General features: G+C 48.6%; 1 protein-coding gene across 1 annotated transcript in view; it reads left to right on the top strand.

The window, feature by feature from the left end:
• Positions 1-13,030, top strand: part of LOC124776405 (sialin) — a 385,302-nt gene that overhangs the window by 271,178 nt on the left and 101,094 nt on the right. The window contains exon 4 of the mRNA XM_047251384.1: positions 10,155-10,348. Coding sequence (XP_047107340.1) covers positions 10,155-10,348 — 194 coding nt within the window. The remainder of the gene's footprint in view (positions 1-10,154; positions 10,349-13,030) is intronic.

The raw sequence follows: 13,030 nt of genomic DNA, 5'->3' as shown, positions 1-13,030 counted from the left end.
AGATTTTGATGGCCTGAAGGCTCGGCACCAGCATTTCAGAAACTGCACGACTTGTCGGGTGTTCGAGGAGTGCTGTGGTGAGTGTGTTCAAGGCGTGGCGAATCCAAGGTGAAAACACGTCCAGACTGCGCGGAGTCGGACGGCCACCCATCATTACAGGTGTCGAACGTCGCAGACTGAGCAGTCTGATAAAACAAGACTGGCGGTGAACTGTGACGGAACTAACACCAGACTTTAATGCTGAGCAGAGTACGAGTGTGTCTGAACACACAGCGCACGATACGCGTCTAAAGATGAGTAACCGCAGCCGACGATCAGTTCACGTGCCAGTGTTAATATCACAGTATCGGAAACTATGGCTGAAATGGGCACGTGATCATCGGCAATGGACTTTGGCGCAGTGGTAGACTGACGCATGGTTTGACAAATCCCTGTACTTTCTTCATACCGATGGGAGGGCCCGAATTCGTCGTCTTCCAGGGAAACAGCTCCTTGACACCTGTACTGCGGAACGGAGTCAAGCTGGCGGCGGCTCCATTACACTCTGAGGAACATTCAAGTTGGCATCCACGGGTCCAGTGGAGCTCGGCAAGGCATCATGATGGCCAAGGAGAATCGTACACTGTTTGCAGACTACGTACACCCGTTCATGACGATCATTTTCCCGCCGACAGTGGCATTTTTCAACAACATAATGCGCCATATCATACGAGCAGAAGTGTCATGGAGTGATTCGAGAAACACAGTGGCGAGTTCCAATTGATGTGCTGGTCCTCCAGCTCGCCAGCTCTGAACCTGATCGAAGACATTTGGAATGTGGTTGAACGTGGCATCAGAGTTCATCGCCCCACTCCTCGGAATTAACGGGAAGTAGGTGGCTTGTGTGTGTAGATGTGGTGCCAACTCCCTCCAGCGACCTAGCAAGACATCATTATTTCCATGCCACAACGCGTCGCCGCTGTTATCCGAGGCAAAGGTGGACATACCGGCTGTTAGGTAGGTGGTCATAATGTTCTAGCTGACAAGTGTATATTACAATGATTTTGTAAAAGATTTGTACATTGTATTCACACTTTTAAAAACATTCAAGTAAAGTAAATTTGCTTTTAGCTTATAGACAGATTTAATACCTTTTTATACTTAATACAAAACTCCGATAGATAAGTAAATGGGCTGCCCCAAGTAAACATCTATTTAAGTATAAAGTTGAACAGATCTGCCCTTTGGTTCTGTGCTGGCCTCATGGAAACCCAAATATCAATACGTCATAATGGGGCCTAGTCTACTATCTCCATGGAGCCCAGTGTTTTTGTGGGACTTGCTAGAGACCAAATAATAGGCATAAAGTTGGTTCTGAGTGATTTTCCTGCGAAAGATCCCTGGTGGACTGTCGCCTGGTACAAGACGAAAGGGAACGGACAACCCTTAACAGTGTAAGAGGGACTTCATACAACGACTATACCGCTAGGATTCAGTACGAAAGTTCCGTGAGACCAGTGTGCACTTGTACATTTACGAGGGGGGTTCAGTAAGTAATGCAACACAGTTTTTTTTTCTAAAAGCAGGTTAGAATTCCAGTACATCATATTATTCCCGTCAGATCACCGAATTTAAGCGCTGTCGGGTTTGGCTAACACTTGGATGGGTGACCGTCCAGGTCTTTCAAGTGCTGTTGGCAAGCGGCATGGACTCACCCCTCGTGAGGAGCTACTTGATTGAAAAATAGCGGCTCTGATCATAAAAATTGACAATGTGCTGAAGAGCGGTGTGCTCATTCATATCCACCGAGGATGACGCGGCGACAGGTCGTCATGGTTGGGCCTTGTGAGACCTATCCGGACGTCTATTTTTGTATTATCCCTCCTCTTTTGGCTACAAAATCCTATTTTTCAACATAACCTCCGATCAATGTGACGACCTTGCTCCACCTTATTTGAAGGGCCTGTATGCCCCCATAGTATCACTCTACTGGTCGACGTTGGAGCATTATAAAAGCACATGACGGAATTTGGAAGCGGCCTCAATGTGAATTTCCATTTGACCGGCTGGTAGAATCATGCAATATCTAGATTTATGGGAGATTCGGATGTGAGCAGTGAGCAGATGCTGGACTGCACTGGAATGTGACGACAGGCATACTCGTCGTCGAGGTTCCGATCGAACACGTCTGACCACCACACGGGAGAAACGCCATATTGTGCACTAAGTACATCGTAACATCTCCACGATTCCGCTTACCGCCCCTGCAACATTCTGTGTCATCCCGTAGTATTGATCAGAGACTAGCAACAGCCGGACTAGAGAATTACTGCCCGCTACGTAGGCTGATGTTAACATGGCAACACAAACGGTTGCATTTGGACTGGTGGCACGACCAGCAAGATTCGGCTGACGATGAATGGTGTCGTCTTCTATTCAGCGATGAATCGCGGCTCTGCACAACCTCACATGACCATCGTCGACGAGTATGGCAGCATCTTGGGTTGATATCACATACTTCCAATGTTTTGGAGAGCACAGCGGTGTTACTTCTGCTGACACGAAGTGAGGAGCCTTCGGGTAGGACTTCAAGTCACAGCTGGTAGTGATTCAGCGAACTCTGACGACATAACGGATCGCAACACACATCTTGCATCCTCACGTGTTGCCGCTCATGCGACAGCATCATGGTGTCATTTTTCAATAGGACAATGCTCGTCCAAACATCACCGTAAACTGTCTGCGAGGTACTGAGATCTTGCTGTGGCCAACATGATTCCCAGTTCTGTCCCCGACTGAACACGTGTGGAACCTGGTCAGTCGTAAACTCCATCCCAACGCTGCTGGAATCCAAGATATCAAGAACCAATTACAACAGTTGCGGACCTGTTATCCTCCAATAGGGTATAATGGGTTTTTGGCAGCCTTTGCCAATAGAATCAGTGCTAGCATGCGGACAAGTGGGGGCTCATACTGACTAGTTCTTGGTACATTTTACTCTATTTGCAATCATTGAAATAACATCACATACCTTCTAAACCCGTGAAGTTTCATTTGTTTCTTCTTCCACTTCTGGGTTCCTTAGTATTTTTGCCAAACAGTGTAGTTTTCACGTTGCAACGGCATCATAAAACAAAATGGTTCAAATGGCTCTGAGCACTATGGGACTTAACATCTGTGGTCATCAGTCCCCAAGAACTTAGAACTACTTAAACCTAACTAACCTAAGGACATCACACACATCCATGCCTGAGGCAGGATTCGAACCTGCGACGTAGCAGTCGCGCGGTTCCGGACTGCAGCGCCCAGAACCGCACGGCCACCGCGGCCGGCACGGCATCATCCTCGAAAAGCCTCACGTCATACGTTATTCACCACAGTATTTATATGGAGTGAACCGTAAGAACTCTATAACTTGCAGTACTATACTAGATTTACATCTAGCGATTACACCTCTTTAAGCTACGACTCGCATGAACCGCGGCCAATACCAGCTTTATAGGGGACGCTGCTTCAGATCCTCACGCCCCGTATGCTCGTTCCTTGTGGTACTTGGTACTGAACGGCAAATTCGCCACACGCCAGCGCCTCCATTCCGCCATCTCACTGACGAACCTTTCTGCCCGCACTGCGCAGTCGTCGATTCGCACTCGCACCGCTTGACATGTGCTGTGATGGGCAACTGTTGGGGTCTTACACAGCGTATGCTGGCGCTGCTGTTGCTACGACAGCCAGAGTCTATCACGCCGCACGAACTCCTATACCCAGATACTGCTTACTTTTCCACTACCAGGACGAACGCCGTCAGCTGGCTGAAGGGCAAGGTGCTGTAACACATTTTGCAAGCCGCGCCCGAAAGCGCTCTCGAATTGTGACTCCGCCTAATGGCGACCCATGAGACGTTCCGCCGCCATGCTGTGTATCGAAAATGACTATTGAATTATCTAGGCGCATTATTCGAGGGTCCTCCTATCAATAGGAGCGTTCCGAGAAGTAGAAGGCACACTTGAAGACGATTCAAGGCACATGATTGACCCTCTGATAAAACGGTTTAGAGTTAGTCCCCCCTCCATTCATTACGCGAAGACGACTCCGAAGCTTCTGGTGGTGGTAGTAGGTCCAGTTAAAAATTATATATATACACTCCTGGAAATGGAAAAAAGAACACATTGACACCGGTGTGTCAGACCCACCATACTTGCTCCGGACACTGCGAGAGGGCTGTACAAGCAATGATCACACGCACGGCGGGCCGTCGAATGGCGCTAGCTGCGCAGCATTTGTGCACCGCCGCCGTCAGTGTCAGCCAGTTTGCCGTGGCATACGGAGCTCCATCGCAGTCTTTAACACTGGTAGCATGCCGCGACAGCGTGGACGTGAACCGTATGTGCAGTTGACGGACTTTGAGCGAGGGCGTATAGTGGGCATGCGGGAGGCCGGGTGGACGTACCGCCGAATTGCTCAACACGTGGGGCGTGAGGTCTCCACAGTACATCGATGTTGTCGCCAGTGGTCGGCGGAAGGTGCACGTGCCCGTCGACCTGGGACCGGACCGCAGCGACGCACGGATGCACGCCAAGACCGTAGGATCCTACGCAGTGCCGTAGGGGACCGCACCGCCACTTCCCAGCAAATTAGGGACACTGTTGCTCCTGGGGTATCGGCGAGGACCATTCGCAACCGTCTCCATGAAGCTGGGCTACGGTCCCGCACACCGTTAGGCCGTCTTCCGCTCACGCCCCAACATCGTGCAGCCCGCCTCCAGTGGTGTCGCGACAGGCGTGAATGGAGGGACGAATGGAGACGTGTCGTCTTCAGCGATGAGAGTCGCTTCTGCCTTGGTGCCAATGATGGTCGTATGCGTGTTTGGCGCCGTGCAGGTGAGCGTCACAATCAGGACTGCATACGACCGAGGCACACAGGGCCAACACCCGGCATCATGGTGTGGGGAGCGATCTCCTACACTGGCCGTACACCACTGGTGATCGTGGAGGGAACACTGAATAGTGCACGGTACATCCAAACCGTCATCGAACCCATCGTTCTACCATTCCTAGACCGGCAAGGGAACTTGCTGTTACAACAGGACAATGCACGTCCGCATGTATCCCGTGCCACCCAACGTGCTCTAGAAGGTGTAAGTCAACTACCCTGGCCAGCAAGATATCCGGATCTGTCCCCCATTGAGCATGTTTGGGACTGGATGAAGCGTCGTCTCACGCGGTCTGCACGTCCAGCACAAACGCTGGTCCAACTGAGGCGCCAGGTGGAAATGGCATGGCAAGCCGTTCCACAGGACTACATCCAGCATCTCTACGATCGTCTCCATGGGAGAATAGCAGCCTGCATTGCTGCTAAAGGTGGATATACACTGTACTAGTGCCGACATTGTGCATGCTCTGTTGCCTGTGTCTATGTGCCTGTGGTTCTGTCAGTGTGAACATGTGATGTATCTGACCCCAGGAATGTGTCAATAAAGTTTCCCCTTCCTGGGACAATGAATTCACGGTGTTCTTATTTCAATTTCCAGGAGTATATATATATATATGTGTGTGTGTGTGTGTGTGTGTGTGTGTGTGTGTCTGAATAGAACATTGAGGCCAGGCCTCGCAAGACGCCACCTTTTTGCCCCCGACCCTCCTGTCGGATCAATAAGGTTAAGAAAGGAAAAAAAAGCAGGTAAGCAGTTGGGGAAAAAAGCTCGACGAGCTTACTTTTATCTGCTAGGGATTCCTGAATCAAACCGAAAATCTAACAAGAAATCCATTTTGTTCACTACTCGACCGTGCGGAAGTCTACCGAATGCCTCTACATCTACATCTACATTCATACTCCGCAAGCCACCTGACGGTATGTGGCGGAGGGTACTTTGAGTACCTCTATCGGTTCTCCCTTCTATTCCAGTCTCGTATTGTTCGTGGAAAGAAAGGTTGTCGGTATGCCTCAGTGTGGGCTCTAATCTCTCTGATTTTATCCTCATGGTCTCTTCGCGAGACATATGTAGGAGGGAGCAACATACAGCTTGACTCCTCGGTGAAGGTATGTTCTCGAAACTTCAACAAAAGCCGGTACCGAGCTACTGAGCGTCTCTCTTGCAGAGTCTTCCACTGGAGTCTATCTATCATCTCCGTAACGCTTTCGCGGTTACTAAATGATCCTGTAACGAAGCGCGCTGCTCTCCGATGGATCTTCTCTATCTCTTCTATCAAACCTATCTGGTACAGATCCCACACCGGTGAGCAGTATTCACGTAGTGGGCGAACAAGTGTACTGTAACCTACTTCCTTTGTTTTCGGACTGCATTTCCTTAGGATTCTTCCAATGAATTTCAGTCTGGCATCTGATTTACCGACGATTAATTTTATATGGTCATTCCATTTTAAATCACTCCTAATTCCTACTTCCAGATAATTTATGGAATTAACTGCTTCCAGTTGCTGACCTGCTATATTGTAGCTAAATGATGAAGGATCTTTCTTTGTATGTATTCGCAGCACATTACACTTGTCTACATTGAGATTCAATTGCCATTCCCTGCACCATGCGTCAATTCGTTGCAAATCCTCGTGCATTTCAGTACAATTTTCCATTGTTACAATCTCTCGATATACTACAGCATCATCCGCAAAAAGCCTCAGCGAACTTCCGATGTTATCCACAAGGTCATTTACGTATATTGTGAATAGCAACGGTCCTACGACACTCCCCTGCGGCATACCTGAAATCACTCTTACTTCGGAAGACTTCTCTCCATTGAGAATGACATTCTGCGTTCTATTATCTAGGAACTCTTCAATCCAATCGCACAATTGGTCTGATAGTCCATATGCTCTTACTTTGTTCATTAAACGACTGTGGGGGACTGTATCAAACGCCTTGTGGAAGTCAAGAAACACGGCATCTACCTGAGAACCTGTGTCTATGGCCCTCTGAGTCTCGTGGACGAATAGCGTGAGTTGGGTTTCACACGATCGTCTTTTTCGAAACCCATGCTGATTCCTACAGAGTAGATTTCTAGTCTCCAGAAAAATCATTATACTCGAACATAATACGTGTTCCAAAATTCTACAACTGATCGACGTTAGAGATATAGGTCTATAGTTCTGCACATCTGTTCGACGTCCCTTCTTGAAAATGGGGATGACCTGTGCTCTTTTCCAATCATTAGGAACGCTACGCTCTTCTAGAGACCTACGGTACACCGCTGCAAGGAGGGGCGCAAGTTCCTTCGCGTACTCTGTGTAAAATCACACTGGTATCCCATCAGGTCCAGCGGCCTTTCCTCTTTTGAGCGATTTTAATTGTTTTTCTATCCCTCTGTCATCTATTTCGATATCTACCATTTTGTCATCTGTACAACAATCTAGAGAAGGAACTACAGTGCAGTCTTCCTCTGTGAAACAGCTTTGGAAAAAGACATTTAGTATTTCAGCCTTTAGTCTGTCATCCTCTGTTTCAGTACCATTTTTGTCACAGAGTGTCTGAACATTTTGTTTTGATCCACCTACCACATTGGCATAAGACCAAAATTTCTTAGGATTTTCTGCCAAATCAGTACATAGAACTTTACTTTCGAATTCGTTGAACGCCTCTCGCATAGCCCTCCTCACAGTACATTTCGCTACGTGTAATTTTTGTTTGTCTGCAAGGCTTTGGCTATGTTTATGTTTGCTGTGAAGTTCCCTTTGCTTCCGCAGCAGTTTTCTAACTCGGTTGTTGTACCACGGTGGCTCTTTTCCATTTCTTACGATCTTGCTTGGCACATACTCATCTAAAGCGTATTGTACGATGGTTTTGAACTTTGTCCACTGATCCTTAACACTATCTGTACTTGATACAAAACTTTTGTGTTAAGTCGTCAAGTACTCTGAAATCTGCTTTTTGTCACTTTTAGTGAACAGAAAACTCTTCCTACCTTTTTTAATATTTCTAGTTACAGCTGAAATCATCGATGCAGTAACCGTTTTATGATCGCTGATTCCCTGTTCTGCGTTAACTGTTTCAAATAGTTCGGGTCTGTTTGTCACCAGAAGGTCTAGTATGTTATCGCCACGAGTCGGTTCTCTGTTTAACTGCTCAAGGTAGTTTTCAGATAATGCACTTAAAAAAATTTCACTGGATTCTTTGTCCCTGCCACCCGTTATAAGCCTCTGAGTCTCCCAGTCTACATCTGGCAAATTAAAGTCTCCACCCAGAACTATAACATGGTCGGGAAATCTACTGGAAATATTTTCCCAATTTTGCTTCACGTGCTCTGCCACAAGAGCTGCTGAGCCAGGGGGCCTACAGAGATATCCAATTACCATGTTTGAGCCTGCTTTAACCGTGACCTTCACCCAAATTGTCACATTTCGGTCTCCGTCAATTTCCTTCGATATTATTGCACTTTATATCGCTATAAACACGCCTCCCCTTTCACTGTCCAGCCTGTCTCTGCGGTATACATTCCAATCTGAGTTTAGAATTTCATTACTGTTTACATCTGGTTTCAGCCAACTTTCTGTGCCTAGTACTATGTGGGCATCGTGACCGTTTATTAATGAGAGCAGTTCTGGGACCTTTCTATACACGCTCCTGCAGTTTACTATTACCACATTAATATTGTTATTCCCTGTTGCGTTTTGCCTACTACTACCTTGTCGCTTCTCAGGAGGCGTCTTGTCTGGCCTAGGGAGGGAATTCTCTAACCTAAAAATCCACATGTGCACTTCACACGTACTCCGCTACCCTTGTAGCCGCTTCCTGCGTGTAGTGCACGCCTGACCTACTAAGGGAGCCCCTACATTTCTCCTCCCGATAGCGGAGGTCGAGAAATTTGCGCCTCAGATCTCCGCAGAATCATCTGAGCCTCTGGTTTAAGCCTTCCACTCGGCTCCAAACCAGAGGACCGCGATCGGTTCTGGGAACGATACTACAAATAGTTAGCTCAGATTCCACCCCGCGAGCGAGGCTTTCCGCCTTCACCAACTCCGCCAACCGCCTGTACGAACTGAGGATGACCTCTGAACCCAGACGGCAGGAGTCATTGGTGCCGACATGAGCAACAATTTGCAGTCGGGTGCACCCAGTGCTCTCTATCGTCGCCAGCAGGGCCTCCTCCACATCTCGGATGAGACCCCCCGGCAAGCAGGCAGAGTGAACACTGGCCTTCTTCCCAGACCTTTCCGCTGTTTCCCCAAGGGGCTCCATCACCCGCCTAACGTTGGAGCTCGCAATCACTAATAAACACCTCCCCCCGTGTGCCTGCTCGGACCTTGCTGAAGGAGCGGCCACATGTCCACTCACAGGCAGATCGGGCAATGCCACACGACCAGCCTCCACATTGACCCTCCGCCTCGTGGGGCGCGAACGCCTTTGAACCCGCCACTCCCCTTGGGGAGAGGGTGGCCCAACCGCGCCCGGTACCCGCGAAGATGTCTCGACAGCAGGGACCGTGGGTGAAGCGTGTAACACCTGGGGTGTACCACGCGACGCACCAGACTCCCCACTGCCACTACACTCCGAGGCAGCAGCCTGAAGACGGCTGACCGCGGCCATCAACACGTTCAGCTGTTCGCGAACAGTGGCCAGCTCTTCCTGCGTCCGTACACAGCGGTCACACATCCTATCGATCCTAAGAAATCAACAATGTACTGCAGAAAGTTAATCAACTTTTAACTAGACTGCTAATTCACTAAAGCCAGCTGACAGGTGACTAAACTGTGGTTACTAGACACTTCTTGTTGGAAACAATGAAAATAAGGACTAACTGTCTCTGGATTGTATTCAAAACAAACACGAAATCTATGGAACACTATTACTAGTACTCGAAAAGTAAAGCTTGCTGAAAGCAAAACACACGGAAAAAGAATTGACAAGTAAGAAAAACACAGTTAATATTTAAATTAACGTAGCTTCTGCTCATCAGATGTGAAGGAGACGGCAGTTACGACGACACTGCTATCCAGAAGTTGATGAATTCGGTATCACTCTTGGCGCCGTTCTGTGAGTCCTTTTGATCTGATGTACGAAAGAGCAAGCTGAATTTCAGAAGATCTCTGTTTTCGGGATTCGCAGTGATTCCTATAGAAGGGATTTATTTTCACCATAACTGTCACGACACGCGAGCATAAATTGTGCTCCATAGCTGTACAGCAGATCGGCGTCCGCTGACCCTTCTTCGCTTCTTCCCGCAGGCTGCCTGTCATGCCGGCAGGTGCTCAACATCATGGTGATCCTGGGCTTCATGTTCAACTACATGCTGCGCGTCAACCTGACGATCGCCATCGTGGCCATGGTGCTGCCCACCAACCACTCGCAGGCCGCAGCCGGTAACGCTACGCTCGGCTCCTCGCCGTCCACCGCCCTGGACAACACCACTCTGGCTGAGGTACGCATCTCACCTCTGCCACAATCTCTTCTCCAATGTCTTGTCGTAGGTGGGAGTATCAAATTTAAAATTTTGCAACTCGGCAGTCACCGAGTTATTAGTTAATCTCTGTTCTATATCTTCATTCTTCTAATTTTTCCTAGCGTTTATCCCCTATCTTCGCGCGCCCGGCATGTCAGCTGCAATCGTCTGTCAGCCCGAATTTTTTGTCCCCCGTCTGCCTGCGTCTAGTATTATCCCTTGTGGAAGTGTGAGAACATTTTCTAAATATTTGTGAATCCTGTAACTGAGGCGGTACGTTCGTAGTAGCCCCGTGCTCGCCTAATTGGACGTGTGATACCGCCTAAAAACCACACACAGCGTGACCGGCACACTGGCGCTCGTCGTTAATCTGCCGCACCGATCCGACTCAGAGTCAGCGTGCTTCCCCGAATCCCTGGCATGCATATGTGCGCGGCTATCCAGGCGGTCCTAAATACAGACAGAATTAAGGGACTACTTTTTCGAAACCCCTTGTAAGTCTTCCACTGCAACGCATATGTTTGAAATTTGGTTCAATGGTGCCTACAACCCTCCTCTATAATGGTACAGAAGCATGATGCCCTGCGATGTCACCCTAGGGCTCTACGACACTTCAGACAAAAAGGTGTCGACACATGTCTGAAGTAGTGCTGGAGGGAACTGACACCATGAATCCTCCGGGGCTGTCCATAAATCCGTAGGAGTATGAGGGGATGGAGAACGTGCAAGGCATCCGAGATTCACTCAATAATGTTACTGTCTGGGGGTTTGAAGTCCAACGGAAGTGTTTACTCTGAAGGGTGTTCCTGGAACCATTCTGTAGGAATACTGGCCCTGTAGGGTTTCACAATTTCCCAAGTCCGCCGGAATGCATAATGGACGTGAATTGGTGCATGTGATCAGACAGGTTACTTACGTACGTGTTACATGTCAGAGTCGTATCTATACGTATCAGAGGTCCCATATCACTCCTATTGCACGCGCCCGACACGATCACGGAGCCTCCACCAGCTTGAACAATGTCCCGCTGACATGCAGGATCCATGTATTCATGAGGTTGTCTCCATATCCGTACACGTCCATACAATTTCAAACGAGTCTCGTCCGAGCAGGCAATATGTGTTCAGTCATCAACAGTCCAATGTCGGTGTTGACGGACCCAGGCGAGGCATAGAGCTTGTGTCGTGCAGTCATCAAGGGTACACGAGTGTACCTTCGGCTCCGAAAGCCCTTCCGATGATGTTTCGTTGAACGGTTACCACGGAAATCTGCAGCAGTTTGCGGAGGGGTTGCACTTCTGTCGCATTGAACGTCGTTGGTCCGGTTCTTGCAGGATCTTTTCCCGGCCGCAGCGACGTCGTAATGTTTTACCGGATTCCTTATATTCACGGTACACTCGTGAAATGGTCGTACGGGAAAATCCGCACTTCATCGCTACCTCGGACATGCTGTGTCCCATCGTTCGTGAGCCGACTACGACACCACGTTCAAATTCTCTTAAGTCTTGATAATCTGCCATTGTAGCGGCAGTAACCGACCAAACAACTGCGCCAGACACTTGTTGTCTTATACGAGGTGCATTCAAGTTCTAAGGCCTCCGATTTTTTTTTCTAATTAACTACTCACCCTAAATCGATGAAACTGGCGTTACTTCTCGACGTAATCGCCCTGCAGACGTGCACATTTTTCACAATGCTGACGCCATGATTCCATGGCAGCGGCGAAGGCTTCTTTAGGAGTCTGTTTTGACCACTGGAAAATCGCTGAGGCAATAGCAGCACGGCTGGTGAATGTGCGGCCACGGAGAGTGTCTTTCATTGTTGGAAAAAGCCAAAAGTCACTAGGAGCCAGGTCAGGTGAGTAGGGAGCATGAGGAATCACTTCAAAGTTGTTATCACGAAGAAACTGTTGCATAACGTTAGCTCGATGTGCGGGTGCATTGTCTTGGGGAAACAGCACACGCGCAGCCCTTCCCGGACGTTTTTGTTGCAGTGCAGGAAGGAATTTGTTCTTCAAAACATTTTCGTAGGATGCACCTGTTACCGTAGTGCCCTTTGGAACGCAATGGGTAAGGATTACGCCCTCGCTGTCCCAGAACATGGACACCATCATTTTTTCAGCACTGGCGGTTACCCGAAATTTTTTTGATGGCGGTGAATCTGTGTGCTTCCATTGAGCTGACTGGCGCTTTGTTTCTGGATTGAAAAATGGCATCCACGTCTCATCCATTGTCACAACCGACAAAAAGAAAGTCCCATTCATGCTGTCGTTGCGCGTCAACATTGCTTGGCAACATGCCACACAGGCAGCCATGTGGTCGTCCGTCACCATTCGTGGCACCCACCTGGATGACACTTTTCGCATTTTCAGGTCGTCATGCAGGATTGTCTGCACAGATCCCACAGAAATGCCAACTCTGGAGGCGGTCTGTTAAACAGTCATTCGGCGATCCTCCAAAACAATTCTCTCCACTTTCTCGATCATGTCGTCAGACCGGCTTGTGCGAGCCCGAGGTTGTTTCGGTTTGTTGTCACACGATGTTCTGCCTTCATTAAACTGTCGCACCCACGAACACACTTTCGACACATCCATAACTCCATCACCACATGTCTCCTTCAACTGTCGATGAATTTCAATTGATTTCACACCACGCAAATTCAG

The sequence above is a fragment of the Schistocerca piceifrons genome, chromosome 2, assembly GCF_021461385.2.
Source record: "Schistocerca piceifrons isolate TAMUIC-IGC-003096 chromosome 2, iqSchPice1.1, whole genome shotgun sequence".
Taxonomy (NCBI): Eukaryota; Metazoa; Arthropoda; class Insecta; order Orthoptera; family Acrididae; genus Schistocerca; species Schistocerca piceifrons.
Note: the sequence above shows the minus strand (reverse complement) of the source record. Positions and strands in the feature narration are given on the sequence as shown.